This window comes from Cyanistes caeruleus, chromosome Z (genome assembly GCF_971803275.1).
Source record: "Cyanistes caeruleus chromosome Z, bCyaCae1.hap1.1, whole genome shotgun sequence".
NCBI lineage: Eukaryota > Metazoa > Chordata > Aves > Passeriformes > Paridae > Cyanistes > Cyanistes caeruleus.
This window is the reverse complement of record NC_141732.1, coordinates 48,463,370-48,484,762: the sequence shown is the minus strand read 5'-3', so window position 1 is coordinate 48,484,762 and position 21,393 is coordinate 48,463,370. Positions and strand designations below refer to the sequence as shown.

General features: G+C 35.7%; 1 protein-coding gene across 1 annotated transcript in view; it reads left to right on the top strand.

The window, feature by feature from the left end:
• The window catches only part of CNTLN (centlein), a 191,104-nt gene that overhangs the window by 109,449 nt on the left and 60,262 nt on the right, over positions 1–21,393 (top strand). Inside the window, 4 exon segments of the mRNA XM_086869809.1 lie at positions 2,159–2,280; positions 11,302–11,417; positions 11,535–11,593; positions 16,614–16,734. Of these exon segments, the coding sequence (XP_086725935.1) occupies positions 2,159–2,280; positions 11,302–11,417; positions 11,535–11,593; positions 16,614–16,734 (418 nt within the window).

Sequence of the window (21,393 nt, the reverse complement as noted above, 5' to 3'; positions counted from 1 at the left end):
GAATGAGTGGTTATAATCTTTTATCCTGTCTGAGCGGCCTTCCAAAAGGGAAAAAAAAAAAAGAAAAAAAGAAAAAAAAAAGGTTGTTTTTTTTTTTTTAATAGACAGTGGGATTTTTCCTCTTGCAGATTGAACTTTCTGTTACTGTTTTTCATTTTGCATGGGAAGTAGTACTGTGGGTGACAGGGGACAGCTGGAGAATAATCTGGAGGTCCAGCACTGTTAGCAATGGTTGTTCTGTCCCTTTTCTGTAAATATATACAAAACTATAGAAGACAGTTTAGTTATGAAATATAGCTTAATTCAGACAGCGATGAATCTTAACAGATTATGGAAATTTCAGTGAATATTTTAAGTTCTAAAGTGCTTAATTCAATAGAGTGATTAGGGCAGTTAATTGTCTAATTTCTATTTCTGCAAGAGCAGAGCAAGTGATAAGAGAAGGCAGTAACTGTAACAGAATGGATAATAGAACAGGTAAGCAATAATGAAAAATGTAGATTCATAAATAGGAAAGGCCAAATTCTACAGTTGGTTGCATCTCTGAAAGGGCATTGACACTAATAAGCTTATGAGGATTTATATTGAAGACATTATTTTCCAGTACCCCGCCAGACTTGACTAGTTTTTGCTAGCAATATCAAACAATCTCAGAACAGTTGTTTCATGAACTTCTCTTGAAAACACAATATGTATAATTGTATTCTTACAATTATTATCTTATTATTGCTATTTCCTCTTGAAAAGCTTGGTAATGGTCTCTGCGTTCTTAGTCTAACATTCATATTGCTATTTATGTGGTTGTTTTTAATATCATTGTGGTATTTACATGAGTCACTTAAAATGAGTCAAAAGTACTTTCTAAACAATACAAAATTTATAAATGTATTTGGTTGAGAGGTTGTTTCAGAAAAAACCTACCACCACCACTTTGGGAAAGTATTTAATGGCAGGGTCACATTGTACTTGATTCTGTTCCTAAACCTTTCTGTTTCCTGAGTCACTTCCAGAAAATTTCTGGAATTTTGTATATAGTACCATTTGAAACTGTAGCTGATATCTTTCAACTCTGTGCATCATGAAAGCTGGGCTGCACTTGATAAGCCAAGCTTAGTATGGGTACTTTGTAGTTAGCAGTACCCTGGAACTTGCCATGTTTATATAGTGGTATTCAATTTTTATTGTTTGCAGCTCTGACTATTGTTCTGTCTAATTCATTGACTTATGCTTAATAGTCCTCCTTACATATAAGAATTAAATACTTGCAAATAAAGTACTTTGATTTATTTAGTTTTGTAGTTGCTCTACAAGCAGAGCTCCCACTGAACTGAAAATGAAGCTCTGATTGCAAATTTTGCTACAGCATAATGAATTCTTTGCTGGTGAATTCTTTACTAGTGTGTGCCAGGGTCTGACTTGCTTTATGCTGTGAAATGTTTCTTCTTTGGGGGTTTTTTGTTTTGTTTTGTTTTTTGGGTTTTTTTTCCATAGCACTGTATTGTCCTTTAGGAAAGTCTGTTTTTAAGGTCACATGATGTTATGCTGTTATATAAATCAAGGTATATTTTACTCTCTGTTCTGTACATTTTTTTTGTATGGTTTTGATTATATAAAAGCCATTGTAAAAAATGGTTTTATTTCTTGTTTGCTGCGTTACTAGACAACAAAGTCTAGGTGTTTCAGGTATATATGTATTTACAGAAACAATATGTGAGGAAATCCTGAAGCCATTTAAGTGTAAGTTTTTTTCATGCGGTCAGTATTTCCTTTGAAAATACATAGATCAGTTTTGCATTGGGAAAAAAAAGAAAAAAAGTGGTTTTAATGAAAAAACAGTGCCAACAATCCTTTTTCAGTCTATGTGTTTTAAAATGTATTAGGCCTATGCATTCAGCAGATAAAAGCTGACATTTTGGTAGTAAATTTTTAAAACTTTCAGCAGCACAAAAATAATATTTAAGTGAATTGCCAAATCAGCGGAATTTTCCAAAGTAGTAATAAGAAAACTTTGACCTCAAGGACTGTGAGTCCTGATCTTTCTATTTAGACTTCTGAGTCTCATAGTAGTTGCTAAAAGACAGCTTTTGTTTCTTGTGATCTGTGTAACAGTCCCTTACATTTTGTCCTACCCTGATTTTGTTTTTCTGGTTTCATACAGTCTCAAGAATCTTATGAGCTAAGAGCAGCCTATGGAAAACATGAAGAGAGGCTGCAGATGTTACAGACCAACTACAGAGCACTAAAAGAGCAATTAAAGCAGTGGGAAGAGGGTGATAGCAGGTAAGTTACATAGCTCATTAAAAACAGTTTCCTTACACAAGAAATCTTAATAGAAGTATTACATAGGTATTCAAAAGAGAATGTAATTTGAAGGAAGAAGCTACTGTGTGGTGATCAAGACTTTCCTTTGTTAAAGCAGAATACATGACTTACCCCTATATGATAAATATTAGAGCTGAAACCAAGAGGAAATATGTTGAGCTGACACCTTGACTTATTTTATTTAGGTTCCCATTGAGAGTCTGAGTACTGGACAAAGGTCAGCTAGGACTGCTTCCTAATGTTTGTCTAATTCCTCTTTTATTTTGTTGACTGCATGTTTTTAATTTTCTGTAACACAACAGTTGCTCATTATGTTTCAAACAGTTTTTCAAATATAGTTTTATTCATTAAAATATAGAAATAATACCCTCTCTAACATTTAGTAATTCATGTATTATCTGAAGCTAAAATCTTCTTCCTTATATGGGGAAAAATCAAATAATATGTGCATGAAAGCAGGGTGTTTTCATCTGTTAAATTATTTAAAACTAAATTATTTCTGATAATTTTACCCAAAAAATGCAGTAATATATCTTTATTAATGGAAAGAGGAAAGACTTTACCACATAAAATTTGCATAATGAACATTCTGTATATCATTCTCCCTTAGGCTCTATACAGAACAGTGAAAATTTTATGCAAAAATTCTCTTTTTTTTAGTCCTTAGCAGACAGAATTTTTGGTAAACAGATGCAATTAGAGGTATGAAAACATTTCTTATTAGTTCAGTTTTCAAGCACTGCTGTTTTTCAGGACCTGTTTCAAGAAAGGAATTTCTGTGTGGCTATAGCAGGGCTTTAGCATTCACCTAACAGCTCAGTAAACACTTGTGTTTTACTAAAAATAATTGTTTTTGCAGTTAGAACAATACTGACTGATCTTGACACTAACTTTATAACTCTCTCTGAACAAAAAGAGAGTCACAGAAAATGCTGCAAAACTGGTAGCTGTTCTGAGTCTGGGGTGACATAAAGCATCCCACTGTGAATGATTAACTGTTCCTCATATATAAGTAATGCTATGGCCTATCTTAGTAGATTTGCATTGCTTTGAAATACTAGCATTTACTTAGGAGCAGTTTGTCTTTCAAAAGGGAAAGAAAAAAGTGTGGATGAAAACAATGGTAAAGTACAAATTTGCTGCAGGCATTGGTGGTAGCACAGGAACATTTTTTGAAATACCCAAGCATAATGGCAAATATATTTAGTTAAATAATAATGAAAAGGTTTAAGTTTTTTTTGGAAAAATACGGATTTTTTTTCTTCTAGCTCACTGCTTTAAATTTAGTGCAATCTAGAAGTAACTTGAGGATGATAGTTACTAAATTCAACGGTATTATTTAATTCTATATCTATACCTAGACAGGCTTTCATATCCACTGAGAGGCCGAGGCTAACAAGATAAAAAAAATTGAACTAGATAAAGACATTAAAATCTTAAACTTTATATACAGTGAAGCACTGGGTGTTCTGGTTCTGACAGTTGGAAAAAAAAAAGAAAAATAAAAGGGAAGGAGAGACAAAGGTGAATTCTGTTTCTGCTAAAAGTAAATGAGACTAGCTTGTGTTATAATGAATGTATTTGGGAAAAGTAGGGATGGGCCAGTCTTCACTTAGTCATCTAACTTTTTCATCTCTATTTAAGATGAGCTGAAAATAACAAGGTTTCAATAATTTTCATCATCAGATTAGATTTGTATGAAGCCACACTAAAGGAGGTTTGGTTTTCATTTTTAATGCACTTCAACAAAGGAGACAAGACACAAAAGCAGTCTGTAACAATAAGGCTGTTATTTTGGTATCTCAAAAAGCTGTATAGTGCTGCTGTAATGTAAATTGTGCATTAAGAACTCAGTATCAGGTGCTTATGTGGCATTTCTGATCCTTTGTAAGTGATGGAGGACCCCATTCCCCATATTCTTCATAGATTAATATCTGCTATTGAGATGGCAGCTGATGTGACCTAATCCACCTGTCAGTGTACATACAACTTGCACTGATGTACGTGACTGCAAAGATGATGGAGGCCTTAGGAGGTTACCACATTGTCTAGGAGTTTATTTCTATGCCCTGTAGGAATTTAGATTGCAGTTTTAAATTGATTTCATAAAGGATTTTTTAATACAGCTTTTATCTTTGGCATTATTAAAATACCTAAAAATATTATAATCACAGAAAAACTGTTAAACATTTTTATTTTATTTTTCTGTACTTCTAAAGTCAATATGCTTTTTATTAATACATAGATAGCGAATTCCTTTATGAAACTGCATAACAGCAGTGTGATTTAGAATGGGCATCAGCTACAACTTCCAGATTGGCTTGGTGGGGCATTAGAGGAGATGAAGACTCTCCCTTTATTTTCAAGAGATTATGTGATGATTTTAACTTCTTCTTTCTTTACATACCAGTATTTAAAGCAATGTTGTCAGAATGTGGGTGACATTATTTTGCCACATGTCATCTGGAGGCATGATGTCGTACTAGCACAATATCTGTCTGAAACTATGTAATTGAACTTCTCTTTATTACCACAGTTAAGGTTTCATGCCTCAGAATGTACACTTCATAAAAAATTCAGATTCACTGCATGCTGTACTTGAAAATGTGTATTTTCTGAAAGCGGGGGTCCTTTTATTCTGTTTCTCCTAAAACATTTAGATATTTGAAAACAAAAAACCTTTTTTAACTCGTAAACAGGCTTTAAAATAGTAAAAGCAGATACCATAATACAGGTTCCTATCAGCTTTGTCAAGAGGATCCTCATGTGATATGGAATGAACTGGCTTTTTTCAAGAGGGAGCAAAAAAAGCTATTGATTGAGAAGTGAGTTTGTTTCTTAAATGGTGTTTAAGTAAAGAAACATACTGCGTTTTTTTTCTGAAGTGCTTTACAGGCCATACAAGAGGAATTCCTTGCAAAATTCCATTATAAAAACATCTACCAAACAGAGAAAAGGAAAACATCAGCTCCTTTTTTTTTTTTTTTTCCCCTTCTCTCTCCCCCTTAAATCAGTGACAAGTTACAAGTTTGCTAGCACTAACAGAAACTGTATTCCATGATCTAGGGATTGTGTTAATTAATGTGGCTCTCATCTGTTGGAGGTGTCGCTCTTCATTAGCCTGTATTTTACACACTGCCGTGCTTCATTTTTGGAATGAGGTGGTGAGGGGATAACCTAGCCAGCCATCCTTGTTTGATCTCTGTGATACATACGCAATGCAGAATGCCTCAGCTCTCTTGGTTCCCTGCCCTGTCCTGCTAATCCCAGCTGAGCTCATTATGGTGTAGCCTTGCTGCTACTCCTGGAGCCAGAGCTGTCCAAGCTAATTACTGGTAGCAGCAGAACTGCCTGTTAAGGGTCTGGTGTGGATCTGCTAACATGGTCCTTGGTAGTGACCTGCAAAAAGCACGAGGGAGTTGCTCTCTTTCTTGCTGTGCACAGCCTGTCCTTTGGGTTTAGTGCTGATCCCTTCACACAGCTCTTTCAGCTGTAGTAAGTGTAAAACTTGGTGAAGGAAACTCTTACTTTAGAAAACATACAGTTTGCTGCTTTGATCTCATAATTCATAGGCTATTACACTCAGCCAGGCAAAGTAAAAAAATGTCCTTTTATACTAGACAAAAGGAAGTTAGTATGGTATAATTAGCCCTTTGCTGTGATTTAACACTTTCTGTAAGTAACTATGATTTTCTGTTTTAATTTAAGAATCAAGACATCATATAAAGTTTTATTCAGACTTTGTTTTTGTCAGCATTAAAGAAAATGTGTTTTCCCGATGGATCACAATGTAAACCCATTTTGTGTCAATATCATGAAGGTTGCTATCACAGAATTTCAACAGCAGCAAATTGTTTTGTTCTATGTAAGTTGTGTTGACCACAATCTCCCTTAGTGTATTATAGGCAATGTTGCCAGTAGCTGTGTTACATGGGGTATTCTTATATCTGCCAGTTAAAATTGTGTGCCTGTTCTTGTCACTTCGTTGTCTTTTTTTTTTTTTTTTCTGTTTTTAAGCTACAACAACAAATTATCACATGCAATTATTTTGTGTGTTTTTATTTTTAATTTTTATGTAGGAAAGAACACCTTGCCATGTATGTAATTGCATACATGTAATTCCTCTTCCATCACTAAAGAACACATTCACCACAGGCAATTACATAAGCCCTTTTTTCCACACAAAGCCATGCAAGAGAGATTGCTTATATATATATATATATATTGTTCACACCTGGAAGATTGGTACAGTTGGACTGCTTTTCTAGAGTTCCTGTGCAGTCCCATTTATGGGAACAGCCTTATGTCTGGTATGTTGCAGATCATTGACCTTGACTAGACTGTGGTGAGATGGTATGAGCAAATAGCTGAGCTCTTCAAAATACAGCATTTGTAAGACAAAATGGATTCATGAAAGTCCACATGGTAAGGACTTAGTAAGAAGCCAGTGCAGCATTGTGTTCATTAAGGTGAACTCCTTGTGTGGATTTAGGCGCTGTTTGGTCTTACAGGCAATGCCACTTACTGTTAGTTGAAATAAGGAAGAAATGAATGCATAATTGCAGGGTTTATATCTCTCTAATAATGACAGTCTTTAAGTCATTGAAAGAAGTCACCGTTTCAGGATTTCAGCTCATTTTCTTAAGAAAATTAATTGTACTTTTTAGATATGTGGATAGAGCTTCTTTTGTTAAAAACAAAAATTTTTTGTTTTTAAATTCTGTGGATAAAGAACATGACCTATGGAGTTGAACCAGTTACTTATATGAGTAATGTTACAAGCAGTGTAAGCAAATCAGGTTAGCCCATAGGTTTTGTGAATGCACTTAATTTGAGGGAGCTTACTAATTGTTATCTATAAGTTGACATAGAACATACATAAACCAAAACCAGTGCACCTTTGCTTAAAGAAGAGAGTCTGTGTAGGGATTTTATTTTGGTTTAAGTAGTTGTAACTTTTAAAATGTATAATTTCTCTATCTGACTAAACCAAAGAGTGAGTTTGGAACATAGGATTATTTGTTACTGCTTGCTTATGTATTTAATCTACAGGGAAGATTTTCTCTTCCATTTTCTGAGGCATAGAGCAATGATGTAAAATGTCTTTATTATGCACATACATTAATCATGTTTTTAACCCTCCACTGGACCTGCTCCAGGGGCTCCATAATTCCCTTCTATTGAGGAACCCAGAAATGGACACAGAAGTCCAGATGTGGCCTCACAAGGGCTGAGCAGAGCAGCAGGATCACCTTCCTCAACCTGCTGGCAATGCTCTTCCCAATGTGCCACCAGGACACACTGCTGGCTCATGGACAGCTTGAAGGACCGAAGGACTCACAGGTACCATTCCAAAGAACTGCTTCACTGCACATCCAATTGTTCAGCTACCTGATTGCCAGCTGGCTAATTTAAACTATTTCAGCATTTCCATATCAAAAACTGGTTAGCTGGAGCATAGGGATACCCTGTCCCTTTGGCCTTTATGTACAGACTTTGTAAATGTATAGATGACTGGGTATAAACTATTGTGGAATCTATACAATTTCACATCTTTCATTCTGCATTATTTGTAGTCAACCTTGTAATAGAAACCAGCAACACTCAATTACTTGACAAAGAACATGCTTCAACATTAGACATGATGATGTAAGTCGTCATTTACAGCTAGCTGGAAATTTGTTGTCTGTGTGAGTGCCCTGTAATTGTGCACGTCGTCCATTATAGGAAGTGTGCTCTGTGTCTTTAAAGCATATAGGATCACTACAGCCTCAGTCATATCCTTCCTCTGCTGTAGCAGCTATTTAATAAAAGTTTTCTGATAAGCCTTCCATTTTCAGGTGAACAAGACCTTGTGGTTTCTGCTTTCCTTATTCCTGTGGAGTGAAAGCTACTGTTGTGTACCTGGTATGTGACAAAGTAGTTGACAGGAGCCTATCTTGGTACCAGCAACACCATGTGATGCCTCTTTTTCTCACTGTCAGAATGGGTATGATGGAGAAAAGCTAAATTAAGTGTGCTGGAATGCTAGCAGTAAGAAACACAAACAGAGGCTTTACTAGTTCTTTCCCTTCTTGAGTGTGTGTTTTCTCCCTCCTTCTTTAGCTACAGAACCTGCTGAAAAATACGGTTTTGATAATCTTGACAGTCTCAGGCAATAGGAGAGACCTGGTCATAAAAGACTTTTATTTTTAGACCTCCATTGTTTTGTGCAACATCCAAATATCCCAGTAATTTTTTCTTGGTTCTACTCAATAGGTACAGCATGTACTAGATGAATTTGTAACAAAGTGCATTCACACTACATCAGTGTTAAAAAGTGTTACCTACAGCATACAGCCCTTCTGACTTGCATGTTTTCTCTGTAAAGTAATCTTTCTGGTTCTCAGTCTTGGGAGTGCTGGGACATAGCAGACATCCTACTAATAATAACTCAAATCCAATAGGTCAGGGCTGTATACTTTTTTCTGCAGTTAGTAATTCTGTAGTTCAAAGGCATATATAGTTAAAATGATGGTGTGTATGTGTTTGCTTAAGTTAGGATAGATAAAAATCTGAAATACCACCTTTCATTCTACTGGAAACAATTCCAGCCTAAATTTTACAGATGGTCTTGTAACTTCTGAGGGTTTTGACAAAGTGCATGCTTACTGACTGTGCTGAATATGGCAGTGAAAATGAAAGGCTCAAGTGTGAGACTGGGAACGACTGCACTGCAAATAAATTAAAATGTAAGAAATCAGCAGCTTTTGGTGTAATGCAGAGTATAGTTTCCAAGAGGTGTTTTCATAGGACCAAAGTCAGAACTGTAAATGCCACATGAACTCAGGTAGGGGCTTTTACATATGAACAAAATGGCCCTTTTAGTGAAGAGGATTAGTTGGGTTTTTCTTTTCTAGCAAGATTTCAGTTAACATTATCACCAAACACTATGTCAACTAACTGTTTTCCAGTGGGAAGGTTCTATCAAGGTTGATGAGATTAGTGCTTTTTAATTGTTCAGATTGTCTCTAGGACATTTCTTACCTGTGTCCACTATATCTTGTAATTTAATGCATCCTAGCTGACAGACTAATTTGAGGATTTAGTTGGTTTTTTTTAATATCAAGTGTGTTTGTGTTTTTCCTTTATTCTTTCATATTTAATCAGACTTGTCTTGTATGTCAGTGCCTTCTCATATATGACAGAATTGTGTCATATTGCATGAGTCATGCTGCTAAGTATTTTTTTTAATAATACAGAAGAAGGTAAACACAGAATTAAAGTTGCATTAGTGATAAAAATTGGGCATTGTCAAGGAGAAAAAATAGCAGAGAGATGGTGAAGTAAGTTAAGGTCAGCTTTCCTTTGTATTGCTTGCACAGAGCTAATGCTTGCCTCACTGTTGGATCACAGTGATTTCTGTAGATTATTTGGTTTAGAAATGAACTGTTGTACTGATGGTAAGCACACCACCTGCAAAAGAACTGTCTTTTTTCTTATCCCTCTGTTTGGCCTAGAAAAAAGGTCTTGAGCATTTAGATGGAAATTTCTGGTTTATTAGTCTACAGATACATATGCACATATAAAAATAAATAAGTAGTGTGTCATATTAAACTGTACTGAATGTTCACAGAAGAAGCCTATGAACGTACAGTCTCTAACACCAAAGCACACTGATTGCTGCTAACATGTCAGACTGCTATTTTAAGAAAATAAGGAGTGAGTAATGGAAGTAAGTTTCTCTACAGTGCCTTCTGTGAAAGTTCTGGTATTTCTGGTAAAGGTAGCAAGTGCCTTTATATAGTACTGATTTTGGAAGGGAAATAATAAATTTTCATGATTCCATGTGTCTCAGCTTTGGTAATACCATGTGGAACTTCAACAACTGAACTTTGAAAATATGTAGAAACATTTATTTCAGAGAGTGCAAATAATATTTTACAATGAAAGTTATTAAATGTTGTTTCTGTATTCTTGCTTTATCTCTGGAAGCATTTCTTAAAGCATGCTGTTTTGTAATTTTAGAAAGTCAAATGCTGGTGCTTAGTGGACCTTTATTGTGACCCAGCATGATAGTTGTGATAAACTATTCAGCTGTCTTTTGTTGTATGAGGCAGAATATGCATATACATGGAAAAGTTTAATCTATTTTAATGCTTTTGGATATTTTTCTAATTTCTAAGGAATTCAGAATGCATTTTCTAAGAATTATTGTTATATTTGCTTTTTTCAAACACAATCACTTGAGTATAAACATGGAATAGTCAAAATTTTCCTAAAACTCAAATTCTTCAGTGGAAGAAATAAATTAAGAAATTAATTTTTATCCTTACTTTGCATTATTGTAAACCAGCTCCATACTAACAGCAGGCTGTAGGCAAGACACTTTGGCATATTGTCATCTGAGGTTTATAAAGGTTAGAAGGACTGATTCAACAACAAAATTCTCTTGATATTCATATGATGGGTGATATGCCCTTGTACTGTGATCTCCTCTGAATTATATTGATGTCACTGGTACTCCGGTCTTGGCCCTTGAGGTTGAATCTGTTTTGAACTTAGTACAGGTACAAACACTGTTTATTGAGGCTGTTCTGATGGTCTTATTTTAAAGGAATGGAAACTTGCAAATTAGAATAATAAACGTAATTCACACAATGTAACATTTGTATTTTTGATAAGCACTTCTTGATAAATAAGCTGGATTTTGTCCTGCAGCAAGACAAATTAAAGATTGCTAAATGGCAGATAAAATGTTAGGCATCTGATTCTACCATCCTTTTGCAAACTAAAGCTTATGCTGCATGTGTGGAAACTATCCTAGTCACCAGTGTTTCATTGACTTTGGACTGACTATTAACTTGAAATATATCTCAAAAGGCACTCTTGACAACTATGACACTATTCACAATTTTGTTATGTGAACAGACATTGGACTGTTGAAGGGGGGAGTTGCTTTTATCCTTTTTTTGCTCCTGAATGTGGGTTGTAAATCAGGGAGACTTTACTTAGCAACAAAAGATATCTCTTCCTTCAATTTTCATCCATCCTACAAGTGACTGAATTGGGAAACAGGAATGATAAAGACATATTTCTGGGAAGTGAGTGCACAAGTAAGATAGATAGCTTAAAGACTCTATGTAGTCAAATACTTCATATCCTTGGTTAATTAAGACTAATTTAAGTTTTCTTAGTGCAAATTGTAAGTTTACAATATTTTTCCTGTAAAGGAATTCCAGTAAATCAGATACTGGATACTGTGAATGATAACAGAATGGGAGTAATGCTAGTACGTTTTGCTTTACTGTTACCTTGGCAGTGTTATCCTCAGACATATGTAATGCTTTTTGCTTTCTCACAGTCTGTATAAAACACCTATTCCCAGATTTGCTCTCAGTTTCCAAGGCTGTCAGTTGACACATAAATATACAGACACATGAAAAGAGCATATTTTGCCCTTACTGCAGGCAAATGTACTTGAATCATAATGCTGTAAGAAGAAAGTGACCAATTTCCGTCAGAGTAGTATTTCACCTGTAGAAGCTGGATAAAGTTTCTGCCTGGCTTGGTTCTCCTGACTTTAAGTAATTTTGGAGTAGTAGAAAGTCAAAATGAATGCTTGTATTATGACATACGAGACCATTTTTGACAGCCTCTTCCTATATTTTCTGTCTGGGCTTTTTACAGAAGTATGTGTAACGTGCATGTGTGTTCTACTCTAGTTTTATAGAGCAGAATTTTTACCCTTCTAAAAATTAGAAGACTAAAGAACAGAAAGTGCGATTCAGCTTTGCTTACCTAGATGTTCCTCTGTTGATGTGCTGTCTTTCTTCTCAAGCACCTTTCTTTTCTGAGGGGAAGAAAACAGATCTACTTCTGCTGTCCTATTTTCCTTGCAAGGATTATTCTGTTGTTTAACTTAAGCTCTGGATAAGAAAAAAAATTCTTTGACACTGTTGACCCAGTGTCTTTAGAACTCACTTTTTTGGTTACTGTAATAAGCAATGCTGCTGTCCCTTTTTAAAGGGCTGTGATAAAGAGCATGCAAAGCTTGGTCAGCACTCTTTTTCTGTCTGATTTTTTTCTTAATTTGGCTTTCCGGTCTTTAGCAGTCTTCCATGACTCTGAAGGAAAACATTTGAAAAGGCAATAGTTAACCTCATGGACTCAGAGGAAGGCTTCCCTGACTGCTGCAGCTCCTGGACCAGCCCCCTGATATCTGTCCATACCAGGAACAATATGCATTAGGAGATTGTGGTTGGTTGTGCTTATTTCTCCAAAGAGTCATCCTGCTGCAGTCTTTACAACATGTAATCCTTGGGAAGGAGTCGGTTTCCTCAGTGGGTTATTCCATTTTATGTATTCAGCTCTATTAGAAATTAGATTCTCTGCATGGTTTTATTTTCCAGATAAGATTCCCTGGGACAAATGGGAAAAATGTCTTATTGTTTGTTTGGATGTTTATTTTAGACTGCCATGAGCCTGCTCTCTTAATTCCTTTTATCTGTATGCAGGGGAGTGTAGAACTCTCCTGCTTGTCTTACCTGAGAATGCTGAAAGCTGCTGATGAACAATGGCTGACTTTTGGGATGTGTATTACTCAGGAGGCAGTAGTTTGCTAGAGGACTAACTAGAGTCTTCTGGCAATGGGTTAACCCAGGGTCAGCAACTCTGGAGGGAAGGAGCCCTTTAAACTCATAAGTGCAGAGAGAAAGTTTATGCTATAGTTCAGGCTGTCTTTCTAAATTACCTTTTCTTTAATGCATTGAGACCCAAGTGCACATGTGTACATGTACCTTAGATTTGGAGCTGTGTGAGAGCTCCTGATGGTATCTTTAGAACTGCTGACAATTAAAAATGATGAGTACTAGGATATTTTGTTCTAGCAAGAGGGTCTGTTTTGCAGAAACCTTGCTTATATGCAGATGGTGGGAGCATTTCTTCTATTCTAATAACTTGATAAGTAAGCAACTGTTACAAAGAATTTCTTGCTGATGCCTAGCTAAAATCTAAAATAAATTAGAAGTAATTCTTTTAGCATAATGATTCTATAGCATAGTTTTTAATATGCTACTTCTTCCTGTATTCCAAATGGGTGAGTATTAAAAAAAAAAAAAAAAACCTGAAAAAAGGAGGAGTAATCAAAAGTATTATATTGTGAAAAATAGAGCCTAGAATATTGTATCATACTGAAAAACAGCAGATTCTGTAATTGTGGGTCAATATCAGTACCTTGAAAAATACGTGCAATACCGCCATAAACTATTACCTGTATATATATAAAATATATATGTATTATATATATATAATATATATGTATAAATATAAATGTATATATGTATATATGTATACAATACAAATTATTACACAAATCGATTACCATAGATTTGATCTCTCTTGATTTCTGAATATCCTTGTTTTAATATTGGCACATGAGACTGTGGCAATCAAAGCTGGAGGATAGAAATGAAGCATTTGTACATAAAACAGGATGATGCACACCTTCCTGCTCTTGATGGTGAATTTTCTATATGTGCTACAAATTAGAAGGATGACTTTTCATGAAGTTAAATTATAGTAAACAAAGGACTTTGAGGTTGTTCTCAGGATGTAAAAACACGATTAGCATTCTGACCTGCCGTATTAGAAGATCCTGATAGTGTTCTAGGAAATGCCAGTAGATTCCTGCTAATTTAAGATGCTTATTCCTCTCAAATCAAGGACTCGGTGTCTCTTCTTTGGAGCTGGAAATTAGTCTCTGACAACCTAGTCTAGAGTATCTAGGATTGCTGCTGCACTCTTTCTTGTCAACAAAGCAATCTTCAAAAATACTTTGGAGTAGATTACATTGTCAGAAGGTCAGCTTGTTTAGGAAGCAGATGAGAAAATGCTTACTGTTGACAAAGACTTACTGAAGAAATACACTAAAATCTACCCAATATACTTACAAGCAGCATAACCTCTTTTTGCAGGAGACTCAAGGCCATTAAGCAGTTTCAGGCGTGCATAAAGCTGAAAATCAGTACAGGTTTCTAGGTTCTGTATGGCTTTAAGTCACTTTTCCTCCATCTAATGGGCTATCATTTAAACTTGGCAACACTGCTAGAAAGTACAACATGTGAGTATAAATAAGAGCAAGACATTTTTTCTAGAAGAAGTCATAAATTCTGGACTTTTTTCAGTCTGCTAGTTTTTATTACTCTTTCAACTACATTTCAAAACTAGTATTTCTTTTTTGGTTTTTTTTTTCCCCTATCTTTTTAAAAGCTGAAAAGTCTGTGTGGGATCTGAATAGTTATTTCAAAGACCATTTTCAATTCATCTTATAGACAGACATAAGATTAGTGTAGTCCTAAAATTAGAAATAGTAGTCATGTATGTCACTCATAATTACATAACCTTCATTATTGGGAAATTTGGTACATTGTTACTGCAAATTTTCAGGATATATTTTCCAGTTATACAGTCTTCTTTAAGACTCCCTAAACCTTAAATATAAACGAATCAGGACTGTAAAGTCTCCCACAGTGCAATCAGAAAAAGAGTTGTTTGACATGATTTGAAAATGTTTTATATCTTCTTTTAAAAAAACCAACCCATAGTGATCAAAATAAACCTATGAAAAAGTGCACCTAGATACAGGCCAAGTGATAATTGCAATTTCAACCTTGGAAGTTTTTAGAAATGTCTGGGTTAGCATTAACCCTGCAGATTTGAGTTTAGACTTAAAGAAACTTTATAGATGTTTAACTCATTGGTTGCTTATTTTCCTTTGTTTTGAATTGCTGATATGTATTCTTTGTAATGAATCTCCTTTGCCTGACATTTTTTATGTATCTGTTACTTGTGTAAATTTACAGAGACAATTCTGAACAGTTTTTGTATTACTTTTAAAACCCATTCAAATTTAGTTAGGTTTTATTTCTATTTTTTTCCATCAATTTATTAACGGATAAGAGCTTTTTTACAGAATTCTGGCTTTTCAACACCCTGCAAGATTTCACCTACTCCCTATATAAATAAAATGTTTGTGTAAGTTTTCAAAATAGTTTACAGTATTTGCTAAACATTTGTGTAAAGTTTGTATCTGGTATCTCTCTATTATTTTAAAATATATACCGTTATTTTTAAAAATATACTTCTGTTTCTAAAAGCTGAGTTAATTAATAGAATGGGCACACAACACAGAAATGTGACAAAGACAATAAAATGCTGTAGTAGTCTTTGACTTTGTCATGAGACAAAGTGTGAAAATGTGGATTTATGAGCTGGATGTGACCAGCTCACTCTTAGTTGTCAGAGTGACATCTCACTCTTACATGGCTTTGTCTTTTTTTTCTGACCTTCATTGTATTCAAATCCAATCCAAATCAAATCCAATCATTCATTCTTTAATTATAGTTCAAAAGTTTATCTCCTCTGGGTCTACAGAACAAACTTCTTTCAATAGAAAAGTTTTTTGTTTGTCTGCTGTGATAACCACGGACTTTGTTTTGAGTTCCAAATTGCTGTATGTATTTCAGTTTAGAACTTGTCTGATTTTGCAGTTTTGTGTATGGTTTTCTTTGCAATACTTGAGTACCTACAAGTACTATATTCTTCCTTTTTTTATGGTGGTTTGATCTTTAAATGAACTTCACTTTCTAGTTCCTCCTCATTTCTTGTAAAACATTTAAGAGTTTGAGGAGTTTTGATACTGTTTAGTAGACATAATTTTGAGATTGTGTTTTTCAGATGCTGACAAAAATAACACTAATACTAGCCATAGAATTTTAAAATTTCAATTTTAAAAGGACAGAAAATTTGTTTTGCTCAAAAAATGCTGATTTATAAATTTCATACACTGTATGTATTTCCTTGCTCAAGCAGAAAGATGAAGAACTAAAGAAGAGAACTTTTAACTTCTTCTTGAAAAATAGAACTAAAATGCATTCTGCTTGTCAGCTGATACACTGTCTTTAGGAGACTTGTGAAAGGGTGAACTGAAAGCATCCTCCATGTTTGATGTTATTGCTTGCCAAGGCAGACAGTTGACTGCAGATTTTTGTAGGTATATGCTTTCTCCTGCAGTTCCTTGAAACACTCATTGCTGAATTTCTCTTCTGGGAAAGAAAGTTGTGCTCAAATACTTGTGCCACTTAGTAGTATAATTGGAAGCAGGAAATGTACTGAACCTAATCTGTAATATAAACTTACAATTTCTTTCACTTCATTTAGTGACTACTGGATTTTTTAAGAGAAAAAAGTATTTGATACCCGGTATAAAAAGTTTAAAGTACGCTTTCTATTTTTTCTTTTTTTAAATCAAGCTTGTAGTTACAGTAATTGTAGAATGTGAAGCCACAGCCATCACTGCCCCCAAAGCCTTCCCCGACTTCCAAGGATTCAGGCGAACAGCAGACAGCAGGTGGGCACCCACACGCATTCCAGGTAGGAATAATAGGCCATCAGGGGAAGAGCTGGAAGGGTCTCTGTGTAGTGTTCTAGCAAAGGTTTCACTGCGGGATGGTCCAGGGACGAAGACCCTGGATAATGGGGGGAAGTGGTTTAAATATGGTGTGCAAGGGGGTGGAGCGTGAGATGGAGAGCCAATGTGTGTGTAAGGGCTGAGGGGGTGGTACCAGGGCAGGGAAAGCAGCAGCAGCCAACAGGGATGTGAGGGTGGAGAGACAGGGATGTGGAGTGGAGAAGTGGGAATGGGAAGTCAGTGGGGAACCGAGAACTGAGAACATTCTGGAACTGGGGAAGGAGCTAAAGGGTGACATAACTTGGATGATTTATGAAACAAACAAGAAACTTTGTGAGAGAAACCTTCTGAGTCCTTCACCTCACCAAGTGGTGAGGCAACCCAGGAGTCTGAGGTGCTGATTTCCAGGTAACTCTTTTGGTATCTGCCTGACAGGCTCCATAGCCTCCACAGATAGGATAGGATAGGATGACAGTAACTGCTTCAAAAAGGGAGGCTGTATCTGTTTTACCTTCCCAAGATCAAGAAAATTAAACTCAGGATGCGGGTAGCAGTTCCCCCAGTGGCATGCAGCTTATTCAGTTTGGTGTAGTGTGATATGTATGATTTTCTACATGTAAGACATTTTATTTGGTCAGCCACAAGGAGTACTACTTTAGAGAAAGAAGAAATCACCAGAAAGCATTGAGTGTCTTAAATGAGACCATGAGTGAAATATGAGACCTGCTTTCTAACTGATGTGATAATAGGCTGTTGCACCAAGAATGGTCCTGCAATCCTTTAAAGGATAGAAGGAAGTGGGAATTGGTAGTCAGAAGTTTTCTTCCATCCTGTCGTCATAAAACATATGCATAACCTCTGACCAGTCTGATGCCCCTTTGCTATACTTGATCTATTTAGGTAAGTGTCTTTCTTGGACGAGCCTGAAACAAGGCACAGCCACTCGTGCCATCTCAGAAGTGCTGAGTAGAATCAATTCTGTAAATTGACTGACTGCTGCCTTTGCAGCCAGCATGTTGTTAGCCTTCATCACAAAGGCATGTCACTGCTAATGTTCATCATATTGGTTCAAAGGACATGATTTTTTTCTGCAAAGCTGCTCTTGAGCCAATTGGCCTTTTAGCATGTCCTCTTTCAAACAGGTTTTGTAACGGGACTTTGCCTTAAGTGAACTTCATGAAGTTCCCACCAGCCAGTTTTTTCTTCCTATGAAGTCTCAATTAGCAGTGGTCCAGTCCCCTACTTAGCCCTCGGTTGCTTCCCTCAGTGTTATATCTTTTGTGGACTTGATGTGAGGCACCTAACACATCTTTGAGGTTGTTAATAAAGACAGTAAACAGTACTGGCTCTATAATGGGTCCCTGAGGAACACTTAAAATTGCTAGCTGCCAGTTGTACTCCATATGACATATCATCACCCCTTCAACCTAATATTTCAGCCAGTTTTACAGACACCTTATCTAATTTTCAATTCAGATCTCAAATCTTTGGCATTAAGATGAGACACTGTCTCAAATACCTTGCCAAATTCAACCTATACATTCTTGCCTGCTCTCCCTTTTTTCTTACAGTCAGTCATCTCTTACAGATCCAGTAAGGTTGGTAAAGCAAGATTTTTCCATGGTAAATGTGTGCTAGTTGTTTTCAATCAAGTTGTCTATTAGGTGAGTGGACATTATTTCCAGGATGATTTGCTCTGTGACTTTTCCAGGGAAAGAAGGAAGGCCTATATATTATATATTGGGCTTATGTATTGTTTGTTTATTTGTTTTAATTTAAATAATATCAGAAAAGAGTGGACCAAATCAATTGGCCTAGGGATAGTCCCTTTCCAGAAAGGAAACATAAAAATGAAGCAACTAGTCAAAAACTCATCAACCCTTGAAGACTGGAGCAAGCAGTACAGAAACATTGGTTGGAGACTGTTAAGAAATATACTGTAGCTGAAACAATCTGAAATACGTGCTACAGTTTAAAAAAAATTAAAATAAAATAGTTGCAAACCATCCCCTGCCTCCAAAGAGTCTTAAGGAGCTCTCTAGAGACTGCAGAAGCTTTTATGCCCCTTACACAGAAAAGGTCAGCATTTGAAACTTAAGCTTGCATTGCTGAGAAACAGGTAGGACCAATAAATAGAGAAAGGACAAATGCAGGTGGGAAGTTGAGAACCTTAAAAAGTCTTCTGAAGAGTGGTTTTCAAAGGTGCTTAAGCTATTGCAGTAGAGTTTTACTTAAATAGAGTGAAAAAGAAGACAATAAGGAAATTCATAGGTTTGCTTAATGATAGCAGTGTAGCAGTCTTTTTCCTTGGTCAGTTTCTGGTATTAGGTGATTGCCAAGATGTCTTTCAACCCCAGCTTGCTGTGATTGTATGTTTCCATGCTAATAATGATTAGAAGATGCCAACAACTGGTGTAAGATTTGCAGCAGATAGATCAAAGGCATAAGACCTATTTGAAGTATCTGTAGAGCAATTATAAGGTCAAGTAGAGTAGTTACTTGTAAATATATTAAAGTTAATATTCTTCACAAGCAGAGATGTGAAGAAACTGAAGTATGAAATTACTCTAACCCTACTTTTAACAGCCAGTGTGCCAATGGACTGGCAGGTTGCCACTATAACTCCCATCTACAGAATAGGCTCCAGAGGGAGCTGCAGACCAGTGAGCCTGACTGCTTCCATACTTTGAAGATGGCAGTCAGTCTTTAGGAAAAAGGGTGAAAGGGAGAAAGTGAAAAAAAAGCCAGAAAACAACCAAACAATCACAAAGAGAGAAATATCACTAAGAACAAATCAGCAGAGTTTTGCTGGGGAAGCATTAATGTGACTCCTGTAAATCCTGCTTCATTAACCTGCTGGAATTGTAGAAGGGTGGCAGTAGCTGTGTGGTAATAGTAACCCGATTGGTATTTTTTCAGTTGCCTTTAACAAGCCCTCACATGAAAGGTTATAAAGTTGTTTTTGTTTTTGTTTTGTTGGGGTTTTTTTTCTGCTGTGGGATTAGTGGAAAGGTCCTTTTAGCAACTGGGAACCAGTTAAAGCAGAAGAAATAAGCAGTAGTGCCTGTGTGTTATTTCCAGGGTGAAAAATTGGACTCCCACTGCAGAAACTGTTCAGCTTCCACTCTTTCTTGAGCAGCATTTGCTTTTGTCTCTGTTGGAGACATAGTACTACTGATGGTTGGACTTGGCACTGGGCTAACCCATTTAAGCATTTCTAGCATTTACAGAAACCAGTCATTGACTTGGATGCGTTGAATCTTGCATTGTGCATTGTAATTTTTGGTTTGGACTTGACTAAAATTTTTCCAGATATAGATATATCCTAACTTCGGTAGGAAATTATTTCACATATAAATTAATTTGTTTGGAGCCACATCAGTTATTCTGACTATAAATTTCCACTTAATTTATTTTATATAATTAGTTTACTTCTGCACATCTTCCATCAGCTGAAAGAAAAAAAATACCTGCAGAAGTTTACACTTAAAAATCTTGTACGATCACTATTGCATGCTTGTCAATTAGTGTCTACAGAGGCAGTATGTATGTTCATAAATGTATTTATGCAGATAATGTTTTTAAAGTTGAAAAGTAACTTGTTCAGAAGATAGAGGTTCAAGCAGGAAGCATGTCTTATTGATTTCAGCCTTCAGTTGCATAAACAATGTATTTTCAAGGAAATATTTTGCCATTCAGTGCAAAAAGCTAACATGCTGTGAAGAGTTAAGACAATGTGGAGACAAAAGCCGCTGTAGTCTGTGTAATAGAAACTGATAATGACTGAGTTTTGGAGAATGAAAGAACAGCAAAAAAAATCAACCTGTGAAGGCAGATGAGAGATCCCAAAATTAGCTGGATTTCTTATGTGTCATGCAAAGTAAGTTACTTTAACTTTCCATTTGTAATTTTCTCTGTAATTCATGTTTTACAGCTGAGTCAGAGGTGCATTTGACTTATAATGTGGTTTAACATACTGTGCATACTAGAAGACTTATTTTTTTTAAGTCCTTTCCTTAAGTTAGCAAATATTTTGGCCAGATCTTTTTTGAGCCCTATTTCAGAGGGCAAAGTAGGGTAAAGCATAAATTTCCTGTGAAACAGGTGCTGCTGTTCAGAGTACAACTGAAATAAGTGAGAGCATTAGCAGTCAAAGTTTCACAACACAGCTAGAATAATGTGTATTTATGCATGAAATGAATTTATATTTTAAGCAAAAGCTGCCTATTACTTTGTTCTGTGTGCTGTATGATCTTTGGCCAAAACAGGTCAGGGTTTTATTGTTGAAATAGTGTACAGCTGTATAGATTGAGAACGTGTCAGAAAACAAATATAAATAAACAATTTAATAACAATTTAAGTTAATGTCTTTCTAGCATTTCCCAATTTGACTTTGAAACTTCAGTATTGGTATCCTGGCAACTTTATTTGCATGTAGTTTTATTAAATTGAAAAAAGAGAAATTCAATTTGTGCAGACCTTAGCTGGTTTATATTACAGACTAAACTATGGTAGTAATATAGTAATCCATCAGGGCTGGGAAATGGGAGGAATGGTTCTGTTAATAAGTTTCTTGAATAGTTGTTGGATCATAAGATGTATCTTCACAAGTTTGGCTGGCA